Below are 25,990 nucleotides of genomic sequence, written 5' to 3' on the forward strand. Positions count from 1 at the left end.
GTGAAGAAATTTCGAGTTTTGTAGGTGTTCCAGAAATGATTAGAGCCCCTCATTGTGTCAGTGAAAATTAGTTTGGGTTAATTATATTTAATGAAAGAGAAGAATAACTAGTGCTAGCTAACTGTGTAGTCAAAAAAATCTTACACCTTCCCCGCAGGTAATACAAAGATTTGGGGACCAGTAAATTAGGCGACTGGTCACATTTGCCCGTGATCACCTGAGTCAGTAGAGAAAATGAACTCCCTGGGTTCTAAGTTAACTCCACCCAACTGTTTGCAGATCGTCACATCTGGAAAGCAGAATTCAAGAGGGAACTGTGGAAAGGAGATGCTATCTTACAAGGTAAAAGCACTTTGCTTTCCGAGCAGATTCCAAGTTAATCCAGCCGCTGCTGCTTTGGCAAGCCACAAAAGGTCTCAAAATTAAAATGGTCTTGGCCCCATTGTCTGACAGAGAATATGGCTGGAGGAGAGCTACTGGGTATGGCCTCTGCTGCCTTAGCCTATGCCAAAGCCCTTCACAGCCAGCCTGGTGCCTGCCTTGCCTGTTTCCACTGTGGCAGGTATATTAAGGAGTGTCTCCGCGCCTACCGGGTGATGGATGGCTCTTTGGCGGTCTCTGGTGGTGAACATTATATATGTTTCTAGACGGAGCAGAGGAATACTTAACTCCATTAGAGCAAATGCAAAAACAAACATTTGAACAAATATACTAAAATTCCCTAGCATGAACCTAAGTTTGATACTAACTTCTAGCTATAACTCAGAAGGATCACTGCTATATATTGTTTATATGTAACGCAGAGTAGCATTTTAGAATGAGTTATCCATATAGCATTTAAATTTCTATCCTTGGGTGGAGGAAGAGGAAGAATTAATGCCTTTAAAGTCAGTTCATATTTATTCTCATCCCCCCTCCAACCACCACCAGTTCCCCAAAACTCACATTTCTCTAATGGTTTTTTCTGACAGACAATTCCCAAGATGTGTCTGTGTGCATGTTTGGGGGTATATATAATTGTGTTAACTTCTTGATTGCCAGCCCTCTGTAGATCTGAACATTAAACCTTTTAATTATCAGTTATAAATGCCCATATTAGCAACTTGCTATCTTGTTCTAGTAAGTGAATTGGAGATACCGAGTTGTTATATTAGACAGCTGGTGTATATGCCTCAACACATACATTTCCAACTGCACGCTACATGAAAGTTCTCTTTACTTCTCTTTTTCTTTTTAATTCTTGGTAGACCATGTATAATCAGTGAAATAAACATCATCTATTAGTCAGTTCAGCCCTCCCTGAAGTATTAGTATTCTAAACAATCCTATTACCAAAGCATTATTTTGATACTTTATTAAAAGTCCTACAGCTCTAGCTTTGCTATACTCAAACACAGCTTTATGCAATTAGGATTATAATGGAAGCTTTATTACAATGATACATAACTTATATCATCCTAATAAAAGTTCTTGTACATAGCAATGCTTTAATAACATTGTTTCTATAACAGTGATTCCTTAGTAATGGAGCTTCTCTCATGGAACTTCATTATTAGGAAATGATTTCAGTAATAGAAATGCAAATAAAGATTTTGAAAGGAGCATATTATGCATGGCACTATTATACTGACCTGGTATCTTTTCATGCATTACATCTAATCATTATAAACCTACCATGTAGATTATAGTTACGCTTATTATTATCCTGTTACATTTTAACATTTGTGTCCTTCCAAATTATTGAAATTAACTGGTATTTTAAAATAAAATTCAAGGGTTAAAATAATTTAAATTTTCATTAAATTTTGTTCCTAAAGCATTAAAAATGTTTTACAAAACCTCTAATTTTTATTGTATTAGGAATCGAGTGGACCAATGGCATTCAAACTAGAGTATATGTACCTTTGGGCGTTCATGAAGACTTTTTAGAGACAGGGTCTCACTCTGTTGGAGTCCAGTGGCATCATCATAGCTCGCAGCAACCTCAAACTCCTGATCTCAAATGATCCTCCTGCCTCAGCCTCCCAAGTGGCTGGGACTACAGGTGTGTACCACCACACCCGGCTAATTTTTATTTATTTATTTTGTAGAGACAGGGGTCCTGAGCTCCTGACCTCAAGCGATCCTCCTGCCTTGGCCTCCCAAAGTGCTAGGATTACAGATGTAAGCCACCTGCTCAGCCTGGATCTTCTATATGCATCCTCTCATGAAATCCACCTGCTTGAGAAGGCACTTGTGGTTGAGATTCTCCTTTTTCAGCTTCTCATTTTGCCTTTCTCCCAGCATACAAAAGAAAGGCACATCTCACATCCATCCCTTACCATGATATATTGCTTAACCAGAGCACTGAACAAAGGAGCAATTTGACAATCCCTTTATTTATGGTATCCCCAGGCCCCGATCCATATTTTTAAGTCAGACTGTGTAGAGTAGTGGTTAAGTGCCCGAGCTGTGGACCAGAGAATCTATGTGTAGATCCAGGTTTTGCAACTTACTAGCTACGTGATCCTGAAGAGTCATTTAAGCTTTCTGTACCTAGTGTCTGCATCTAAAAATGAGGATAATAATAATAGGGTATTATGAGGGTTAAGTTGATTCATACACATATGAAAAAAGTGTGTACTATATAAAAAGTATATGCTATATAATGCTACTATTGATTTCCAAAAATATTTTACTTTATATGTTTATTAGTTTATCAAATTTTATAATATATTTATGTTGTTTTGGTCAACCGAGAACTAGCAATAGTTATAATGACAACTCAATCAGACATCGAAGTTAACACTTAGAACAAAATGGTCACAGGAAATTTTAAAACATAAACTCCTTCATATATTTTTTGTTACAAGATGATCAATAAAAAGCTTTTAAGCATAAAATATACATTAGGATAAAGTTCTTTGAGAGAAGCAGAATGGGGATATGAATTCAAGGAGAAAAATGTAAAATATCTACTTGGTCATATATTTTTAAAGTGAATGATGGTGTGTATTTATGTTCAATTGGATGCATTTAAAAGAGTGATGTAATAGTTGTACTTAAAATTGTCAATATGTACAATGCACTGCAACTATTTAATGAAGAGCTTTAGAGGTCAACTTCTGTGCCTTGGAGTATATAGATATGTATTTTTAAAATGTAGGTGTGTGTAAGCAAGTAAGTTCAAAGACATTGGAGTAAAACACTGATTTATAGGAATAAAGTGTAAGTGAAAGTAATATAAAATTATCTTTATAATGTATGTTTTTCTGAGTACTGGCTATGCTTAAAGACAATATCTTCCTTATCAAGATGGGAAACAGTACATTATAGAAGTCTGAGGTTCCCTTGCAGAAAGTTAATTTGTCTCTGTGTAGACTAATTAGACTGCAATACCTCTAGTTTCACCAAAGTCGGTGCCTAAAAAGCACGTGTACTTCTAGGTGCAGCGGCTCATGCCTATAGTCCCAACTACTTGGGAGGCTGAGGCAGAAGGATCACTTGAGTCCAGGAGTTCAAGGATGCCATGAACTATGATCGTGCCATTGCACTCTAGCTTGATGACAGAGTGAGACCCTGACTCTAAACAAACAAACAAACAAACAATGTACTCCCAAGTTGATTAGCAATTCCTGGGAGAAAGCCCTTGCCTTTGACTTTGAAGGGGGTGCTGGAAGTGTGTGGAAGGGGGGCCTCTCTGAGTCTATCTCTCCCCTGAGTCAGGAACGGAGAGGCTGGACTGCTTGGATGGATGCTCTGAGCCCAGCTAGGACAAGAAAGAATAAATAGGCCTCTTAGGAGGAACATGCTAGAAATGAACTATTTTCTACTTAAAAAAAGAAAAATGTTGGCCGGGCGCGGTGGCTCACGCCTGTAATCCTAGCACTCTGGGAGGCCGAGGCGGGTGGATCGCTCGAGGTCAGGAGTTCAAGACCAGCCTGAGCAAGAGTGAGACCCCGTCTCTACTAAAAATAGAAAGAAATTATATGGACAACTAAAATATATATATACAAAAAAAAAAAATTAGCCGGGCATGGTGGCGCATGCCTGTAGTCCCAGCTACTCGGGAGGCTGAGGCAGTAGGATCGCTTGAGCCCAGGAGTTTGAGGTTGCTGTGAGCTAGACTGACGCCACGGCACTCACTCTAGCCCGGGCAACAGAGTGAGACTCTGTCTCAAAAAAAAAAAAAAAGAAAAGTGTTGAAGAAAATGTGCAGGCCCTAAGGTGTGTTTACTGCTGATTATATTTATATGAGTTTGACATGCACAGTTTTGACTTCATCTTTACTTCGTGCCATGCTTCAAGTTGAATGTTTGGATGCCACTTTCCTATTGGACAAGTTTCTTGTCAGCATATCTGTAGTGGTAACTGTAATGGGTGTACAATTTTATGTGCTGGTTTTTACACTTTTTATTTTTCAGACCCTATCCAAGGAAAATGGAGCTTTTTGGAGGAGTGATAATGTTAATACCGTAGCCGTATTTATACCAACTGGCACATAATCTGAGCAAGTTTGTGAGCTTTAATTAATGTGACTTGCTATGGCCTATTTTCACAGCCCTTTGAGACTCAAGCGCTATCAGCTGACTATACCATGCCGTTTCATAGAAAAGACTTAAGCATCCGTGAGTTTTGGTATCTGTGGGGAGTACTGGAACCAATCACCATGGATACCAAAGGATTGTACCAGCTTCTTGGAGACACGTCAGATACTGCAGGCCTGCTCTTAGAGACCGGAGCCTTAGCAAATTGTTTTTGAACAGTTGCTAGCCCTTTCCCTGGCCAATCTGGAAAAGCATCTTCCAGGGACACAGTGTGTTTACAAGCATTCGAGAAAGTCACCCAACCCCACCCTGAGCCCTAACCCTCTCCCTATGTTCTCCTACATCAAGTCAGTAATTTCCAAGACTTGCATCCTGTGGCCATGTCAAAAGTGACACAAAGCCTAAGCTAGTTGGTTGCCATAGAGTCCTTACAGCATCTATCTAGTGTTTTGGTGAAGTATTTCAAAGGAGGGTTCAGTTCTTCCATTAAGACAGTGAGGGATGAGTAAAGCAGGTTATAGTGGTGGCAATATGAATTAATCTTTTTGGAGGAAAATTTAATGTAGATCAATGGTCATATAAATATTCCCACGTTTTTTACTCATTCTAGAAATTTTATTATAAGGAAATAATAAAGAAGAATATATAATATATATGCATAATTTATAATAGTATAAAACTGGAAAATGATCTAAATGTCTAACAGTATAATAATGTTAAACTCCATTATGACATATTAGCCAGATGGAGAATTATATAACTAAAAAGAAAGTTATAAGGATTCTGCAAAACATAGAAAAATATATATGAAATAATGTTAACAGGTAAGAGGAAAAATTGAACCACAGGATTATATATTCACTGTGTACATAGCTATAATACATAGATATCAATAAAATTTGAAAAGACATCAATCTGTAAGAGGAAGGGGAAAAGAGCTCAGGTATGACCCAGTCTGAAGCAGTCGTGAGCTTTATTGAACGTTGCTGGTCAGAATGGCCAGAGCTCAACCTTTAATTTCATCTCATGGAGTTCATGTGGAAAGCCTGTGTCTTTCCTGGTGTTAGTTTTCTTTCTGGGTCTTAGACTCTCTTTTTAGGTCCTAGACATTCTTGTCTAGAAAATACTGAACTAGATCCAAACTATAAAAATCAATTCTTAAAATTCCAACAGAAGTTGGAGAAATGCAAGAAATTGATATGATCAGGAAATGGGATTAGACTGTACATTTTTTAAATCTTGACATAATTGCTTAAAACTTTAATAAAATATTTAGAAATAAGAAATTTATATTTTTGCCCTTGTGTATCAGTTCATTCCTCTCTTTAATACTTGCTTGCAAGATACCAGAATACAAGTATTGTCTGGAAAGTTCTTATATTATATTTACATGTATAAAAGAGTACGGTTTCTTAATATAGCCAATTAGTAGCATTGTTTTTTGTTACTTAGTTTTAAATTATTAGTATTTTAGAAAGTGGGGAAAAATATCTCATAGTTTTTATAGGTCAGATCTTTAACATTTTTCATTATTAGAAGGGTAATCACAGATTTTGTAATGGGTTTATATCACACCCAGGAATTTTCTTCATGGAGCTTCTTTTGAGAGAGCTTCTACAGAGAAAAACTAATTTTAGCCTAACAAAATCACTGGGAAATCTGCTGGGAATAAAAGGAATCTTTTTATTATCAAAGTTGGGTAAGAAGCAGGAAGGAAAAATATAACTGTTAGGAGCTACAGCTGTAAACTGGAGTGATTTTATTAGATATTTACACTAATTATATTTATCTAAAGAGTAGTATTATGGTATTTTCAAAAATCATCTTGAACTTTCGTCAGTATGTTTTTCTGTTGCTTTAAAATTCTATTTGGCATCATTCTAAAAAGCAATGATACTAATAGACTGCTATTTTATTTTGTATTGCCTGTAAAGTACTCCCCGTGTGATAGTTGCCAGACATTAATATCTGGTTATCAATAAATTAGGCTTATTTTGTGAATTTGTTCTGGAAAATCCTTGAGTTTTCTGATTGCTGATTCACCGCTGTATTCACCAACATACCTAGCTCAACAGTGATGTCCCTGTTTTAGTGTGTATCTCAGAAATAGACTTAACAAGCCAAAATTGTCACCATTATGTAATGTAGTGGAAGGTGTCAACCCAAATAAATGACTGAGGCAAAAATCTCAATCAATGGAGGTTTATTAAGCCAAGATTTTGAGGATGCACCCGGGAAAACACATGAGCTGCAGACAAGATGTGGCTGTTGGTTGGAACCTTCAGCATTTTAAAGGCATACAGAGAGAAGAAAAAAGGAAGGGGAAAGTGGGGGGGGGGGCTGAAGAGGTAGTGGCTACATTCTTGTGAGGCCCAAGAAATCTGCATTTTTACATAAAATAGGTGGGTAGGTGGAAGAATGCCTGATTCTGTCTTGTCACCAGTTCTGTTACCTGTAAGATAAACTTGTAATTCATTGTTAGTGTGGAATCAGATAGGCTTTAGTTTTAGGTGCTAGACATAGGTACAATTTGCATGGCCTTGCTTATGGGAGGTTAGCAAGAAATTTCCTTAATGAATTATCTGTGGGTCCAGCTCTTCACAGGTGCCTGAGGCTGTGATTTTCCTTTCACAAAGGGAAAAAGTAAAGAATTAATATTTGGAAATTGCAGGCTTCCAATTGTCTTATTTTAAGATACAAATAGAATAAATATACTGTGAAAATAAAATTTAAAAGCTGTTGGAACCCCCAAAACACTTTAAGTCTGGAGAGAGATGTGACTGTGATCTGAGTCAGGTAGCATGTTTTGCAATATTGCTTTTTAGATTATTAGTTTAACTCTTCCTCATTGTGCTTGCTCTGTAAATGACTAGGAAAAACCAGAGACCAGACCTCCCCCTTCCAATCACTGATCTTTGTTTTTGGTTAGCTGCCTCCTGTATTGTCCTGGACCTAACTCAGACCAGATGGCGCCCGGAACAAGGCTCCCATGACAGTGACATCTTCAGTGTGGAATGTTAAATATACCTTTCCCCAAAGAAAAAGACCACCTCGACTAATCAGATCATTGTAACTATGCGTTAAGCCTTACAGAAAGCTGTTGAAATTCTGTTAAATTTCCCTGAGCTTGTCTATGTAAATCATCCCAAATTTCTGTGCTTTGGAACACTGACTTCCATTCTTTGGAATCTGTGCTTCCCAGGCAGGCTGTCCTCAATCTTTGTGCCTGATTAAACCCTTTTTAAACTAGAGTCTGACCTTTTTTATTATTTTAGGTTTATAATACCACCTGAAAGTTGTTTCATGCTGAAGTTCTTCTGTATTTAGTCTTAACAGGCTTGGCATTGGAAAGAGTAAATTGTATTCTTAAATCTGGATGTGAGTCTTGGCTCTTTCACTTACGAGTTCCATAACCTTGGATAAACCACTTCTCTGAACAAATTTCTACAAAATGTAAAGACCAATACCTACTTTATATTGTGAAAATTAAAGTAGATAAATGTTAATGCATAACTTTGATTTCTTCTTTTTCTTAATCCCAATCTAATAGGATTGCTATTTCTGTTAGGTAGATGTGGAGGGATTCTGGGTCTCCTAGGGATGAAAGTGGGTGCTGCTGTGATCCCCCCACCAACAGGCTTTCAGAGAGGCTCATGGGAGATCTGCATGCGCAGTAAGACTCAGGTCATGCAGCTCCCAACTGTCCAAAGTGGTTCCACGGTGACCTCTGAACCACAAGAGAGGTCCCAATCCGGGCACTATAAAACAACACACAGACCATAACCAGTCCCTTTTTGTGCCCTTCCTTTTGCTCCCCCTTTGCCTTGACAGTGGGTCCGGTCGTCATCTGTGGCCTGTGTACCATGCTCTGTAATTCTGTATCTTGCCCTTGCCCCACGATCCTATCTTTCTCTCCTCAATAAACCTCATTTTCGTGCTTGCCTTATTTTGGGGCGTCTGGTCATTCTTCGGCGGTAAGCACGTCAAGAACGTCAAGAACCGACATTTCAGACTAAACCTCAGGAGCTGACCACAGATTTGGAGTGGGTCCCGGGATTCCGCACCGTGGAAGGTCCCGGGATCACACCGTGAGAAGCCTGCTCTGCCTTTAGATTCCTCACTTCTCCTGAGACTTTGTCTCACTCTTTTCTTCTGTTTCTTCATCTTTAATCTGACATCCTCCTTGGGATTTTTCTCTTACAGCTTCAGATGAGGTTCCTTATTCTCAAAACAAACAAACAAGAGAATTATTTTTTTCTTTTGACATGGAGAAAAATAGTTGGAGTCGTCCATTCTCTACTGCACACTGTGCTGTCACCAGTTGTTCTTCTGTCCACCCCTCCCCAGAGCTTTGCCAGAGAGGGCGAGAAACTGAGAGTGTCCTCTAATGACAGGTATTTTTAAAAAATGGATATTTTTACCAGAACAGAACATTTTAATAAAAACATTGATATAGAACATAATAAGGCTTTTAAATAGAGACTCGGAGTCCTTTTTGTCTTCATTTAAATCTGTTTTATTTTTCTTTCTGTGACGCTATATGAAATCTCATCAATATACAAAATCATTCCGAGCCTCAGATTTTCTCATTTTCTCTGGATGAGAGCTTTGATTAGCTTTTTACAAGTTCTTCATTAGTAATTGGCTTGCTTTTTTTTGTTTTTGTTTTTGGCTGTTGTCTCTGATAAGTGTATGTTCTATCAAAGAATTCTTTGAGGGTGGTCTGAAAGATGCTACTCTGTGTTATGCTACAGAATATTACCATTTAAGACTCTTTATAAAATGCAACAAGTGCTATTAGGATTAAATTCTTCTTCTTGATGCTGGTGGCTGTGGTGGGTTGTTCAGTCTTATCATCATGCCTGACCTAGTTGTGCAGCCGTGACTGTTTAATTAATAGACATTTACATAAGCTCTTTTTCCCCCCAGCAAGCTTTATAATGGTCTTGGTGGTTATCTTCTTTTTCACCCTGTGAAGTATCAGCACTATTATTTCCATTTTGCATATCAAAATACAGAGAGATTAAATTATGTACAACAAATTGATAAGTGAATAAGTTTGGGAACTCAGAGTTCTGGCATATTAATAGTGTTGCTTAAAGCAACAACCCATATAGACTCTATAAATATACTCAGACTCGACTCTGTAATCCAGGAGTTGGAGTTGGGACTGTCAGAAGCCCAGGGAGGAAGCCCTATGTAGATTTCTGCAGGGGTGGGAGAATTACTTTCTGAGCTCTTTTTGTGACATGAAAGGGAAGTTTTGTTAGTAGAGGAGGTGGTGTCTGAGAATTATTGCTTCAACGTCTGTAATTTTTAATAAAAATCCTAGAAAGCCTGGTGACGTTTGTATAACATATGAATTTGACAAATTGTTTTTTGATTTTTTTTTTTTTTTGAAACCACCTTCTCAAATACCATTATCTAACTTGTTTCTAATTAACTGACCACAAAATGTTTGAAAGTGTAGCCGGAGCAAAGCGTGGTTCACTTGGCTTCTGCTTGTCCCAGAACCAAGGAGGAACTTGCTGACCTTTCTGGGAACTTGAGCAAGACTTTCTTTCTTTCTCACATATTTTTTCCCTTAATATGTTTTCACTGTCTTTCTGTCTATATCCTCACATATCTATAAGGGATAAAAATCTGGACTGGGATTATTCCTTTTCCCGTTTTTTCTTCTTTTTTCAAAACTATAAAATAGGATTATTTGCCATTCAAACCTTACCTCTTCATCTTGTGTGGGTATTGATTACTTCCAGGGAATTCTTGGACTGTGAAAGGACTGGCTCAATCATTTAACACCACCAACAACAAAACAAAACAAGCAACAATAGACAATTTTTCTTCTCCAAATTTACCAACTTCTAGGTTTTACCTAAAAAGTGGGAATTGTTATGTCTCTCACTTAACTCCTTTCCCATTAAACTTGGAGTAGACTGTTTCTGGCTGAAATTCTATAGCCACACTCTTCTCCTGCCCTGAATCCTGCCCATTTTTAATGATCTGGACCAGATTAAATACCACATCTCCAAGAAGTCTTTGCTGACCCCACTCCCCACTCAGCAGTGACCTCTCTTTTCTTTGAATCCCATATACCTGGATTTGTAGCCTTTGAGTGGCCAGGATCACAGTCTATTGCATATTATAGTGATTTCTATAACCCTAGAATCGCAGATGCCCTAACGTGGAGCATGGAGAGAGAGGAGAGGAGATGGACTTCAGCATCTTTTGCATCTCATGAAAATATACACCCTGGCACATTGACTGTTTCCAACCGTAGAGCACTCAACACAGAGTTACAGGAACTACACAACCGAAACCACACAGCAAGCTTTAGATCTGCAGTGTGAAACTAGCAATTGGGTCCCAGGAATCCACTCACGATAGTCTCACCAGGAGCATCATGCCAGGGATGGGCGGTCTTTCTATCCATGGAGCCTCAGCCCTGGGCCACCTCTGCATCATGATTTTCCTTTAGTGGACTGGTGAGCCCCTCGCTGGCCCTCAGGCACCTCAGGCCTTCCTCAGGACACCTCCATCTTATAGTGAGTGGGGAGTACCTCATTCTTTGCTAGTGCCACTGTGATCCCTACACAGTTATCTTTGGAATCGTGAAGTCTCTCCATACCTTCCGTCTAAATGATGAAAAAAATCTCTCCCACAGAGATAATTTTTCTTACCAGCTTATATTGTTCCTGGTCACAAGTCCTATTACTCACCCCCCATCATGGGGCTAGGTGAAACTGCTGTTCTCCCCAGGGATCTGCTTTTCCATTCCTTTAGAAATCCTAAGGGATGGAGAGTGAGTAATAACAAACTTATTTCGTCTTTGGGACTCTTTCCCCTATAGGTACTCTTAGTAGTGGGGTACAACTGGACTGTAAACCCAGGAGTTGAGATAATGGGATGCTATTTTATATCTTTCTAGCACCCAAAACTAGAATGTAAACTCTATGAAAGACAGTTTTGCTTTTGTCTTTAGTATGCTAATTTCTCTGGTACCTAGAACAGTGCCTGGCACATAGAATGTATTTCATAAATGCTTCTTGAATAAATGGATAGGTGGGTGGATGGATAGATTGATGAATGTTTAGCATGGAGTCTTACACACAGTAGGTATTCAGTGATGTTTATTGAATGCATGAGTAAAAAAAACACATGGAGTAATAAAGGTGTGAGTAAAATAGGAAGGTGTGAGTTGATTATATATTTTAGTAGTATTTGATTCTGCTTTTTAGTCTGGGTAACATACCTTAGGGGGATACAGTGGTGTGGCGGGGGGTAGGCTAACTATTAGAATGAAAATATGCATCTTGGCACATCAATTTTTCTCAGTGGTAAAATAAGATACTGTTTTTTAATGTGGAAACCAATAGATTTTAGAATATATTACATAATTGCAATATATTCTAAAGTTTTTAAATTACAAGTGGAGAATTATTCCTAACCATTCCCTCAAACCCTCTCCTTTGCTCTTAGATATATTTTGGAAGAAATATTTGAGAAAACAGCTATTGATGTTTTTATTTCATCTTATCTTGGGACTCCTATAAATGTACAGGAAGTGCTGTCCCTGGTTTTGTGTCAAGGAGAGAGAATGGTTCTCTCCCTCTGATGTCCTTACAGTGGCGTAGGGGCTATTGGTCCCTTCCACATGAATATGCCCCTTTATAAAGCAGGCTACGTGTGCCAGTAATAATTTACTTTGGCACAATAGGCTGTCTTTGTCTATTTATTATTTCCACAAATATTTATTGAATACTGCTAGATGAAATGCACTGACCTGGATGCTGAGATTAAAATAGAATCAGAATACTTCTTCTGCCTTCAAGGAATTATGGAGTAGTAGAGGAAGACTCCTATAAACAGCCAATTGTCCATACCCAACAGTGTGGAATTAACAGTAGGCTTAAGCATGGGTGCAGTGGGAACACACACAGAGGGGAGCTGAATGATTCAGGATGGGGGGTAGAAGAAAGCTGAGATCTGTAGGAGAGAAATGGGCATTAGTGGTGAAGGAGGGTGAGAGGGTGTTCCAGGCAGAGAGAACAGCATATATTAATGCAAAAGCCTGTAGGTAAGAAAGAACAGTGTGTTTGGGGAACACCAAGTAGTTTAATGGTAAACTATAGGTACATACTGGGTAAAAACTTTCTGCAGAGCAAAGGAAACAATTAACAAAGTGAAGAGACAACCTATAGAATGGGAGAAAATGTTTGCAAACTATTTAGCTGACAAGGGATTAATAAATAGTATATATAAGGAACTCAAACAAATTAATAGCAAAAACAAAGATCCAATTAAAAAAGGGTCAAAATATCTGAATAGATATTTCTCAAAAGAAGACACACAAATGACCAACAGATATATCAAAAAATGCTCAATATCACTAATCATCAGGAAAATACAAATCAAAACCACAATGAGATATCATCTTACTCCAGTTAAAATATTATCAAAAAGACAGAATATAATAAATGCTGGTGAGGTGGTGGAGAAAGGGAATGCCTGTGCACTGTTGGTGGGAATGTAAATTAGTACAGCCACTATGGAAAACAGAATGGAAGTTTCTCAAAAAACTAAAAATAGAAATACCATATGATCCAGCACTTCTACTGCTGGGTATATATCCAAAAGAAAGGAAATCAGTATATCGAAGAGATATTTTCACTGCCATGTTTATTGCAGCACTATTCACAGTAGCTAAGATATGGAATCAACCTAAGTGTCTGTCGACAGATGAATGCATAAAAAAATGTGATACATATATACATTCCACCATAAAGAAGAATGAAATCCTGTCATTTGTAACAACATGGATGGAACTGGAGGACATTATGTTATGTGAAATAAGCCAGGCACAGAAAGACAAATGTCACATGTTCTCACTCATATGTGGGAGCTAAAAATATTGATCTCATGGAGGTAGAGCATAAAATGGTGGATACTGGAGGTTGGTAGGGAGTAGGGAGTGGGGAACAAAAAGGTATTAGTTAATGGGTACAAAAATACAGTTAAATAGAAGAAATAAGAGGTAGTGTTTCATAGCACAATGGGAAACTATAGTTAACAATAATTTATTATGTATTTCAAAATAACTAGAGGAGTATATTTGGAATGTTTCCAACACAAAGAAATGATAGATGTTTGAGGTGATGGATATCTCAATTACCCAGATTTGATCATTACACATTGTATGCTTATATCAAAATATCACATGTACCACATAAATATGTAGAACTATTATGTATTCATTAAAAAACTTTAAAAAGAAATAACAGAAGAGAAAAATTATAGATTTTAATTATCTAACATTACATTTCACATTTCCAAATCATCATGAACAAATTTAAAGACAAATAAAAATTTGGAAATTTCTAACCAAAAAAATGGAAGCAAATGAGATAATATAATCCAAGTGCTGAGAGAGTATCATTGTAACCTAGAATTTTATACCTACAAAAACTTATTTTTCAAAAATGATAGCAAGATAAAGCATTCACAGGATGGGACCATTTACTACCTACAGATCTTCAATAAGGGGTGTTCTAAAGGACATATTTCAATGATAAAGAATATTATCCTAGAATGGATGCTGAGGTGTAGGAAAAAATGGTAAGCAAAAAGACTGATGTGAGTAAATCTCAGCCAGCATTGAGTTATAAAATACTGGAAAGGGTGGCCAGAGTTAAACACCCTAAGGTATTGAATTATTTGGGGGAAAAGGTAAAGATATTGAATAATTTTAGATTTTTTAAGTGAAATAGTTATTTAAAAATTTAAGAATAACTACTAAAAGTTTAAAAATGTATAATTTTCAATCTAATAAAAGAAAAAGCAATGAGAAAAAAAAATTTAATCCTACACTCAGTCAATCCAAAGAAGGCAACGAAGGAGGAGAAAAGAAAAGCAAAAGAAGAAACACATTAAAAATAGAATGAAGCCAGGTGTGGTGGTAAGCACTTACAATTCCAGCTATTTAGGAAGCTGAGGCGGGAGGATTGCTTGAGCCCAGGAGTTCAAGGCTTCAATGAGCTATTACCATGCCTGTGAACAACCACTCCACTCCACTCTGACTCTGTCTATAAATTTAAAAAAAGAAAGAAAAGCAGAGTGAGTAAAAAGTACACAATAAGATGGAAGAAATGAAATCACCATGTAAGAGGCAAATTGTAAAGGTGTATTTTAAAAAAATCCATCCATGTTCTTTTTACAAGAAATACCTTAAACATAAGGACACAAAAAGACTGAAAGTCAAATAATTTTTAAAAAGCCAATGTAAATAGAAAGCTGATGTGGCTATATTAATACCAGACAAGAATCCTTTTGGGGGGCAGAAAGCATAATCAGATAAATATGATCACTTCATATTAAAGTTTTAATTCTCTAGGAAGATATACTTGTATGCATTTACATAACACAGCTTCAGGATATATAAAGCAAAAATTGATAAATTAAAGCAGCAATGGGCAAATCAACTGTCATAGGGGAGATTTGCACTTCTCTTAGAAATTGATAGATCAAGCAAACAAGGATATGGAAGATGTGGGCAACACAAATAACTGGCTTGATCTAATGAAACATGTAGAACACTGTAGCCAACAACTGAAGATTACATATTCTTTATGCATAATCTTTTAAGTACCCATGGAACATTAAGAAAAATGGTAACAACAAAATAAATCCAAACAAAATATATGGAGGCAAATATAAAGATAAGTGCAGAAATTAGTAAAACAGAGGACAAAGATACCTACAGAGGATCAACAAAAGACACATATGGCAGGGAATGGCACATAGTAGGCATTCAATAAATATCTGTTCAGTGAATGAAAAATAAGAGAAACTGTGAATGTGTGAGTATAAACAGGTCCAAAAGGGAATTCACCAAATGGTGATTAAAGCTGAGTTGGGCAATTCTGGATTATCCTGCTTTTATTCTTTTTTCTTCTCTTGTATTTTATGAACTCTTTATATGTATTGCTCTTATAATTTTATGAAAACACATTATTTTCAAATGAATAAATAGAGTTTTGAAGCGGTGGGTTGGAGAGGATGAAAGCTGGGAACTATCCTAGACACGAGCTGTGGTCAGAGGCTGAGGAGGTGCAGTGTGAGTGTGTGGACTTTGGAGGTGTGAGGGTGCTTTGCCCCTCACCACATGGATGACCAGAAGCATGATCTCTCTGAACCTGTTCTCCAAAGTAGCAATAAAAAGGCCTTCTTCAAAGGGATGCTGTGGCAGGTGGCCACGTAAAGCACTTAGTACAGTGCCTAATAGAGGCTCAGTAGTCATTTTCCCTCCCCTGCTGGAGGGGTAGGAAAAGGGAAATACCTCTGCATTTCTAAGGAATGTGCCCAGAGTGGAAGGCAAATTTGATAAGTCTGGAATATGAAACTAGATGAAGGCTTAATATGTGAAATTATATTTGTGCCCTCCCAGAGAGCCAAGAAAATTAAGAAATGAACCAAGTCACTCATCATATTTATTACATGTAAGAATGAAGGTGCAGTATTATCATTTCCTTGTGATAGTCACATCTAATAGTTCTAAAACCAATTCACAGTATTCATGTCAGGCTTATTTTATGAGACATTTAACCATTGCTAAATTAAATTTCATAAGAAAATGTGCCTATATAACTTCTCCGGAGTTACAGAGATAGAAATCTGACCCATCATTTCTATTTTCACAGAAAACCATTTAGCAGAACTTTGTTCCAGTAGAAGTGTTTATTGAGCTGTAAGCCTAACACAGTTCATTGGCTGCATGTATTTCCACATGGACATTTTTCTCAGTGCAGATTTGCTCAGTTCATTAGTACTGACAGCAGATGGTAGCACTTTCACACAAATTTACCTCCTGAATTGATCTAAGAAATGTCACCAAAAAGATCCCGACAGTTTTGATGCTCTTCCATTTCTGAAAAAGGTGTGTTAAAAAAAAATAAGGTGTAGGAGTTTAGATTTTTTTTTTTAACTCTAACACATAATTCCTAAACCAACTAAAGACTGCTTTCATCTCTCATTCTGGCTGTCTAAAGGAAAAAGCACAAAATACAGATAATCTTTCTTGATAGTATAAGCCTTAAAAAACCTCCATTGTAGAAAAATGGCTTTTGGAGAATATTTCCAGATTGATTGTTTACACTGATCACATCCTCAAATTATTTATAAATTCTCTACTCTACTTTGTCTGAATAAAAATTGCTGGGCTTTCAGGATCAGCTAATGGAGTATGACTGAAAAAATAGTCTTTGCTCAGGTCGCTACGTTAACTTTGAATTCTGCAACTTCTGCAGCATTAAGATCTCCATAAGATTAACCACACTTCTGAACTATATGGCCTTTGCTTTGAGTTAGGCTTAAATCAATGTAAAATTATCAGATAAGAAGAAAATGTTTGCTAAATGAATAAATGAGAGAATATATGAATTCTAATCATATCAGGGGAATATTTTTCTTTATATATAAGCACTATTATATTTTTTATAACTCAAGGCCTTGTATTCATTAGTTCTATATGTTTAGGAATAAAGATTTTTTTAAGTATTTTAAAAATTAGTTTTCTATCTGTATTTGAAAAGTAATTAATTGTTTGACTAATTTGCCGTAACTAAGAGAAAATGATATATTTTAGAAAGCATTCAGTGTTGAAACATGTACAATCTAACTATGTATTAATTAATTATGGATGTTTTTGACACATTGCTAGAAGAGTGGTCATGGTTAGTAACATACTTAAGGGAATTATTTCACAACAAGAAGGAGCTTTTGGGTTCCAAATCCTCTCAAAAACACCCTTACGTTCTAACAATAGAGGCACAACTTAGTATTGTCTTGATTCTCCTAAAACATACAAACTTTGTTCAATGTGTCTCCATTTCTTCCCCCTTCCTTTGCTCTATCATTGTCGTGTATATTACATTTGTATATGTTACAAGCACAACACTACAGTGAAATAATTTTTGCTTATATCATCTTATTTCTTTTAAAGAAATTAAGAGAAGAAAAAAATACTTAGACTTTTGTAGTCATTATTGATGAAGCTTTTCATTTTTCCTCTGGACTTGAGTTACCCTCTGGTTTTATTTCCTGAAGGACTTTCTTTAGTATATCTTATAAGGCAAAACTAGCAAGGAATTCTCTGTTTGTTTCCCTGGGAATATATTTATATTACCTTCCTTTCTGACAGATAGTTTTACTGGATACAGAATTCTTGGTTGACAGTTTTAGTGTGCCCCCGCCCCCAGCATGTTGAATATGTCATTCTGCTGCCATCTGGACTAATGAGGAGTCAGCCATTATTGTATTGTTATTCCTCTTTATTTGATGAGTCATTTATCTCTTGCTGTTTTTAAGATTTTTTCCTTATCTTTGGCTGTCAGCTATTTAACTATGATGTGTCTAGGTGTGGATCTATTTGTGTTTCTACTTAGGGTTTGTTGAACTTTTTGGATCTATGGATTAATGCTCTTCATCAAAATTTAGAAATTTTTAGCCAGTATTTCTTCAACTATTTTGCCTTTCCCTTTCTCTTCTCTCCTTTTCAGACTCCTAGTACATGTATGCTAGTACAGTCAATGTCCCACAGGTCTATGAGAATCATTTTTCTTCATTTTTTTTTCTCTTTTCTTCAGATTGAATATTTTCTATTCAAATAGGAAGTTTGAATATTTGAAAATAAATATTCAAATATTTGAATATTTGAAACATAAATTTAATGGATTTGAAAAATATACTTAGTATATTTTTAAATTCACAAATTCTTTCTTCTGCTATCTCATATCTACTGTTGAGCCCACCTAGTGAATTTTTTATTTATGGTATTATGCTTTTTAAATCTAGAATTTCCATTTGGTTCTTTTTACAGTCTGCATTCCTTTATTCAGATTGCCTATTTGCAAAGTCATTTTCTTATTTCTCTTTTAATTCTTTAAACATAATTTTCCTTAATTCTTTGAACATATTTATAATAGCTGCTTTGAATTCTTTGTAAATACAATATCTGGCTCACTCAGGGTCAGTTTTTATTAATGACATTTTTCCCCAAAGTAGGCATCACACTTTTTGGTTTCTTTGCATGTCTCAAAAATTTCTTTGAAAACTAGACATTTTATATAATATATTGCAGCAATTCTGGATTCCAGTATTTTCCCTGAGGGTTGTCTTTTTCTTGTTGCTGCTGTTGTTTTTGTTTGTTTGTTTTAGTAACTTTCCTAGGTTTTATCTGCATAATTTTCTCCTGTAAGTGTGGCTGCTGATGTGTCTGCTATTTTTTTTTTTTAATTCTTATTTGTACTTTTTAGCCTGCCTTCCTCAAGGGTTTCCAGCTATGTTTGTGTAGCTTTTGGGTTAGCCAATAATTGGACAGAGATTGTGGCAAATACCTTAAGCCTATAAGACTTCCTTCTTTTGCTGACAGATATATGTGTGGGTTGGGAACACTCAAAATTCAGGTACTGTTCAAGTTGGCTTTAGCTTTTACTTCCCATCAGATCTTCTCATGTCTTTCCTACACATCCCTTTCCCATCAACCAGGATTGCCTGGAGAACTTACCTAGACCTTCTGCAACTGTCTCATTTCCAGGATCTCCGCATTGAATTTCTGGCTAATATGCTGCTTGCCTCAACTGGGACTGCAAACTCTGGCCTGCAAAGCTGTGGTTTTTCCTTTTCATTTAGTACCTATTTTGCAGATTTTATTGGCAATGCTGCTGAGCAGTAGTTTTCACTGTCTGTTGGAAATCAAGTCAGCCCCTCTGGCAGCACAGTTAGTTATTGGTTCTTATGATCACCTGTACTCGGTAAAACTTCCCTGTTGATGGAGGCTGGGGTTGGGGTGGGGTGGGGGTGGGGGATGGGGTTGAGGGATGGAGGGGTTATGGGAGTATTTCTAGGCAAGAAGGCTGCAAATTTCCTCTGTTTCTAACTTGAAGTTCTAGCAGCTTATCATAAGTTAAACACTTTTCAGAGCTTCTCTTTGCCCTTGGTTGATTTCCAGAGCCCAGAAATGGTTTGTTTTTCACAATTTTGTTTAGTTTTGTACGAGAGGATTTGCTGACCTCTTCATTCTGCCACAGCTGGAAGTCCACTCCTATTAGTATTTATATGTAAAATTTTATTAAAACATTATATAAGTATATCTTATAATTTTTATTTTAAGATGATCAACATATCATAGTTTGATCCTTTTAAACCAAAAGCATTTTACCAAAACAACATAATTTTTATTTTAAAATCCAATTTAAACTTTTGATTTTTAAAGATAATCATTCATTTTAATATAAAGTTTCAATATAGTAAATGATAAAAATTTCTTTTTCAGATGGCCAAATCTGCATTAAAGAAATACTCAAGCTATTATAAAAGCTCCCCAAGGCATGAAAATCTCAGTTATTTTAAAAAGTATTTCACATGAGCATCACCATGCATTTTATTTTATTAGACCATAACCTTAAATGCTAATATGACTATTTTTATGTCGTTTGAGGAAAAATGAATATTAAAATGTTGTAGATTACTGAAGTGTTTTTGAAGTGCCTAAGCTTTTATTTTAATTTAAATTCATTTAAATTATTTTCCATTAATTTGGTTTTAAACCTGAATACAAATATATTGATAGTTCTAGTTATCATATAGACCTAGACCTTTTACTAATTCAGACTTCTCTTCCCTTCATTTATAATCAATTGTCAAATATTTCTAAACATTTAGACACTAATCAGTGATGTTTTTAACATGGTACACAATCTATAGGAACTTTCCATTTTTAAATATTGATATTGGATTTTATTATAGGGTACCATAAGACCATATTCCAAATGTCTGGCTATCTGGTCTGTTCAGATATCAATGGGTTAAATACTAATAGCCAGCTAAGTATTTGCTATGTGTCAGGCACATTTCTGGTATTATCTCATTGAAGGGTCACAATCAATCTATGAGGCAGATGCTATCATTAACCCCAGTTATCAGATGAGGAAACAGAGACATAAGATGGTTAAGTGGTTCTCCCAAAAGCTCACAGCTGCTAAGCAGTGGAGCAGGACTTGATCCCAAACAATCATGCATGCCCTTACCCACTTGCGGTATGGAATGAGCAAAAGATGACTTATAGAAATAAAGTTCAAGTTTTTACTTAGCAGCATCAAATGAGCAGCTCCAATGTGACATGGTCCTAAGTCTGCTCTGAGAAGATGATCCCTGAGCTGTGTGTGTTTATCTCTTGAGTATGAGACTCCAAGGAAGAATGAGTCTTGGACAGAGAGGAGGCTGTGAGATTGAGCTGATCCTCCTCATTGTGAACATTTGCATCCCATGCAGCCTTGGAGGTCTAGGATTCATTTTAGTAAAGAAGGTAACATGTTTTACATTAGTAAGATTAGGTTATAGCTCTTTATTCCTTCCACTGGTAAATATGTACATCATCCAAAAAGAATTTAGACTACATTTAAAATTTTTTTGCATTTCCTCTTCACATTTCCTGTGCTTGTTTCCCTTTAGGGTCTTCTGCTTCAACACTCTATCCCCAGAAATCTTCATGGTTGGTTTTTTTCTTGTCATTCTGATCTCTGATTAAATGTTACCTGTCTTAGTCCTGTTAGGCTGTTATATCAAAAGTACCACAAACTGGGTGGCTTAAACAACAAACATTTATATCCCACAGTTCTGGAGGTTGGGTAATCCAGGGTCAGGGTACTGGCAGATTCAGCGTCAAGTGAGGGCCTGTTTCTTATTTCCTAGATGCTGTCTTCTCACTGTGTCTTCACATGATGGAAGAAGGATGATAAAGCTCTCTGGGGTCCCTTTTATAAGGCTACTAATCCCTTCATGAGGGCTTCACCTCCATGACCTAATCGCCCCCAAGGGCCCCACTTCCTAATATCTTCTAGGATTTCAACATACGGATCAGGAGGGGGAAGGGGGAGCACACACATCCCATCCACTGCACCACCTCTTCAGCGAGCCCTTCGCTTTCACCAAATCTAGCATCACTACAATCCCTCCAGAATCATGTTACCCTGTTTGTTTCCTTCGTAGCATTTATTATTATCTGGATTATCTTGTCTATTTGTTCTATGTGTTTATGGGCTGTCTCCTGCACTAGAATCTTAGTTACATGGGATCAGAGACTGTGTTTATCTTAGAGATACAGTAGTCTCTACAACTATATCTGGAACTGTTCCTGGCAGACACATAAAAGATGATCTATAAATGTGTGTTGAATTAATAAATTTTAGTTTAAGGCAGGCAAGGGAAACCAGATCAGGTTGGACAGGAGAACTTAACGTAGGCACAACGCATCTGGGCTGCGAGCTGGTGCCCAGTTAGGGGTGGGAATGAGGGTGGGAAGAGAGCTGGAGAGAAGAAGCTGATGCCTTACTAGAAGAATCAGGCAGGCAGCTGGCCAGAGACATCTGGAGGTGGCACTCAGGGAGAAAAAATGCCAGGTGGTGCTAAACTTGCCAGATACATACGAAAACCTGCAACTGGTGGATAACTCCTCCCTCACCACCCCCCAACCTCCACACCCAGTGCCACCAGTACCAGTGGGACTGTCCCTCCCAGTTCTTGTGCACTGATCTGTGCACATGCATGCAGACATGAGCATTTGGGACCAAGGGGTGAGGCAGCAGGGATAGCCACATAATTCTTCCTGTGACCAGCTCTGAGTCCAGTTTCTCTTTGGGCTGGCTACGAGGAGAAGCCAAGAGAAGAAGCCAGGCAGCCCCTCGTCCAAACCCAGCCTAGAAGCCTGTTTTATTTGGCCTACCCCATGTTTTAAAAAAATGTACCAACATTTAAAATTAGGAGGTTTTAGATAAACTTTGGGTTTTCTAGGTTATTTTCACAAATGGGAAGGTCTGGCATGCTGAACCTGCATTCCCACATGGCACGGTTGGCTGGAGTGGCGAGCACGGCTTCAGATGGGCCGCTCTCCAGTTCCCTGTGGTCCCCATCACCTGCTGGTGTATTTAACCAGCATTAACCCTCTTAGGTCACCTTCCTGGCCTTCATAGGTATTTGAGTTTGCAGTTTCTGGCATAATGGTTAATCTACAATGTAAATAATCAATAAATTTATCATCAATTATTGTTTTTGTGTTGGTAGCATTTGCACACAGATTATGTAGATACCTCCTCTGGCTCCCCATTGCTTGCTAAATGATGTACTCATCCCTAACCTGGGAGCAGACTGACCCATACCTTCTATTCAATTACTCCCTTATAAAGGGAGTGAGTGGAGTTATGTGGGTTCTTAACTTTTAAAAAAAAAAAAAGCCCTATAGGATTGAGGAGACAGAAGGAAAGAACAGGCAAAAAGAGAAACTCAGAGACAGACAGACAAACAGAGAGACCGAAAGAGAACAAGGCCATGCCCCTCCCCCTCTACTCACTGAACATGTGTTCCTAGGCCCTGGACACAGTTAGACCTGAAACAGCATGTGGACAAAATTTGTGTAAAGAAATGTGCAAGTGATTTTGGTTCCTTTACCATTGACAAAGAGGTAACTAAAGTGCACTGTTCAGGTGATCAAGCTACTGGGCTTTGTGAAGATCCTTGAAGAAAAACTGAATAATAGTTATAGGGCAAAGAGGAACACTGGCCAACAGAGGGAACTGATAGACTTTACAGTTTGTATCATGTAAACAAAACTATGCTCAACTATACTACTTTATCAAAAAATGGCTCCTTCTTACCAACTTCTTCTCATGTTTGGATTATAAATCATATTTCAAAACAGAAAATAGACCTGTATATTAAGTCAATAACTTGGAATTTAAAACAAACCTTTATTTTATAGGAGTAAACCAGATTATTTATTCTAACTTTTTCCAAGTAACTCACACTGACAGTCCTGGACCCACTCTCATTCTTACAGGAACATCCGATACTTGGGCAGCCCTTTTTTGTGCTTCATCCCTGCAAGACGAATGAATTCATGACTCCTGTATTAAAGAATTCTCAGAAAATCAATAGGTAAGAAACACCATCAAGATACATTGGCTTCTACTCTGATTTTAACAGTGTAAATCTTTTTATGTGACTCTAAAAGCTACGCTAAAAAAGAAATATTCTTTGTAATGGTAGTAATGGCTAACACTTATCGATCTTTACTATATGCTAGGTGAGTTTTAGATATATTAACACACTGGATTTTTATAACACCCTATGTGCTAAGTATCACGATTTCACCCAGTTTACAGGGGAGGAAGCTAAAGTACAAAGGAGTTAAGTCACTCGGCCAAGGTCACACAGCTGGTTAAGTGGCAGAACTGGGATTCGAATCCAAGCATTTTTGCCTCAGAACCCTGCTCTTAATCCCTGCACTCTGCTACCTTAGTAAATGCTGTGAATTTTACGTGTGGACTTAGACTCATCAAGGGGAGTCAGGAGCTGTAGTGCCCCCCCTCCTCGTCACCTGCCTTAGTGAGGGACCCCACAGTCTCTCTGGGCAAGCGAGGGGCTGGCATTCAGAATCGCTGCGGTTCCAAGCCGTGGGTACACGTCTTTAAAGAAAGCCTCGTTTCTGATATCACTGGTGACGGACTAATTTTCTACCTTTCATCCAAAGACTACAGTGGAAATGTTAGCATGGCCTGTATTTCACTTGTTTTCTAGGAATGTCAACTACATCACGTCATGGCTGAGCATTGTAGGGCCAGTTGTTGGGCTGAATCTACCTCTGAGTTATGCCAAGGCCACCTCTCAGAATGAATGAAATGTTGATTGACAAAGGTAAAAAGAAAAGCCGGGATTTAATGTTTTGCTGTTAGCTCCTCCCTGCTGGCCCCACCTGATGCTAAATTTGCTTTCCTCTTCCATGAGCTGAGCCCTGACTTGTTTTTTAGGTTTCTGACAAGTGCCGTATCCTATCGTTTAGGAAGCATTTTACTTTGCTGTAAGTAGTACTCACCCAATTACAGGAGTGGATGCTTTTATTTTAGTATTGATATTCTTGAAATAAGTCTTTACTGCTCAGTTAACCTTTTATTCTCTTGGCTTTTATTTTGTTCTTCAGATTCTTCTGTTGAGCTTAGAAATTGCAACATGAAGAATGCCTGAAGTATACCTGGCCAGCCCTGGTTTTAATAAGACCAACACTATGCATTATTTCATCTCACCAAGATTTGACTTGGATTATTTTTCCCTTGGAATCAAATGTCTGCAGCAACTGATATTTGATGTACTGAATGTTTAGAAAAAACACTTCAAAGATACAACTTACTATAAATAGCAAAAAATGAATCTAATTCAGTAATACTAGAAATACTGGCCTGATTAAGGCACTAATGTCATTCTTTTCTAGGCCACGCACTTCCTTTCCCTTTTTCTGATATGGAGCTTGATAGAGAAATGTATTTGTTTATTCATTTTAGTGTAAGGTCTATGGAAATTAAAATACAGGATTTACATGTCCCTGAAATCAGTGTTATAAATATGACCTATCTTACTCTCCCACAATCAAACTCAGGAACAATAGATTATTTCTGTTTTACTCCGTGTGTGTGTGTGTGTGTGTGTGTGTACATAGATAGATAGATACAGAATAAAGAAAAAACAATAAATATTTTATTGTGAGATAATATGTTTTTACAAGCAAAGTATGGCATAGTAACTAGATAGGAAATGTTTAAACATTAAAAATTCTTTTTACCTATAGTAGTAAAACAATTTGTCATTTTGTCCCTCTTCTTGTCAAACCCACAACTGCTCTATTCTACTATCTGAAGGATCTTGAGCAAATCTTCATGTCCCTGAGACTTACTTTCTTCATCTTTAATTTGGGAATAACAAGCTACACCATAGGGTTGCTGTGAGAACCACATGAGGTTGTTAATGCATGAGAAAATATTATAAAGTATTACGTTCCTTAAATGCTTACCTTGTATATAATTGTTATTCACTCAGTCTGTAAATAAGTTTAACAACCAGTAAGGTATTAAGAGAAACCTAATCTGGAAGAATTCTCTGTTTTGGTTGCTTGTTTTGTTTTTCATTTCGGTTTGCTAGGGGCTGAAACCAAGACAAAAATGTAATTGACTCTTTAGAGAATCTAGATTAGTGTCTTTCACTGAGGGATGTCCTTTCACTGAGGATCACCTGAGGATCTTTTATATCTACAATGCTGGGGCCACCTGCAACGGCAGCTCTGGAGTGATTCTGATGCCCAAACTCCCTGGAGCACCCCTGGTCTGGATGCACCTTTATTGCGGCATTGATCTGCATCGTTTTGCTCTACCAACAGGCCTTTTCCAAATCTATGCAAGCTGGATTTGCTTCCTAATGTTTTCCTAGGCATTAAATGGATACTAAGGAAGTTTAGGAGACATTTGCTCACAAGGTGGCCCACTTGCGAGAAACCAGGCAGGGTGAGGGCATCATTCACTCCCGGAGCACCGTGACGGCGCCCCCAGTCCACATCTCCAGGTTGAGAGCTGAACTCTCACAAAGGGAGT

General features: G+C 37.4%; 1 protein-coding gene across 1 annotated transcript in view; it reads left to right on the forward strand.

Moving 5' to 3' along the window:
* The window catches only part of ATG10 (autophagy related 10), a 228,269-nt gene extending 203,504 nt beyond the window's left edge, over positions 1-24,765 (forward strand). The window contains exons 5-7 of the mRNA XM_069492512.1: positions 23,413-23,510; positions 24,153-24,269; positions 24,553-24,765. Coding sequence (XP_069348613.1) covers positions 23,413-23,510; positions 24,153-24,252 — 198 coding nt within the window. The 3' untranslated portion in view covers positions 24,253-24,269; positions 24,553-24,765. The remainder of the gene's footprint in view (positions 1-23,412; positions 23,511-24,152; positions 24,270-24,552) is intronic.
* Positions 24,766-25,990: the final 1,225 nt, after the last annotated feature.

Source organism: Eulemur rufifrons, chromosome 17, assembly GCF_041146395.1.
Source record: "Eulemur rufifrons isolate Redbay chromosome 17, OSU_ERuf_1, whole genome shotgun sequence".
Lineage (NCBI taxonomy): Eukaryota > Metazoa > Chordata > Mammalia > Primates > Lemuridae > Eulemur > Eulemur rufifrons.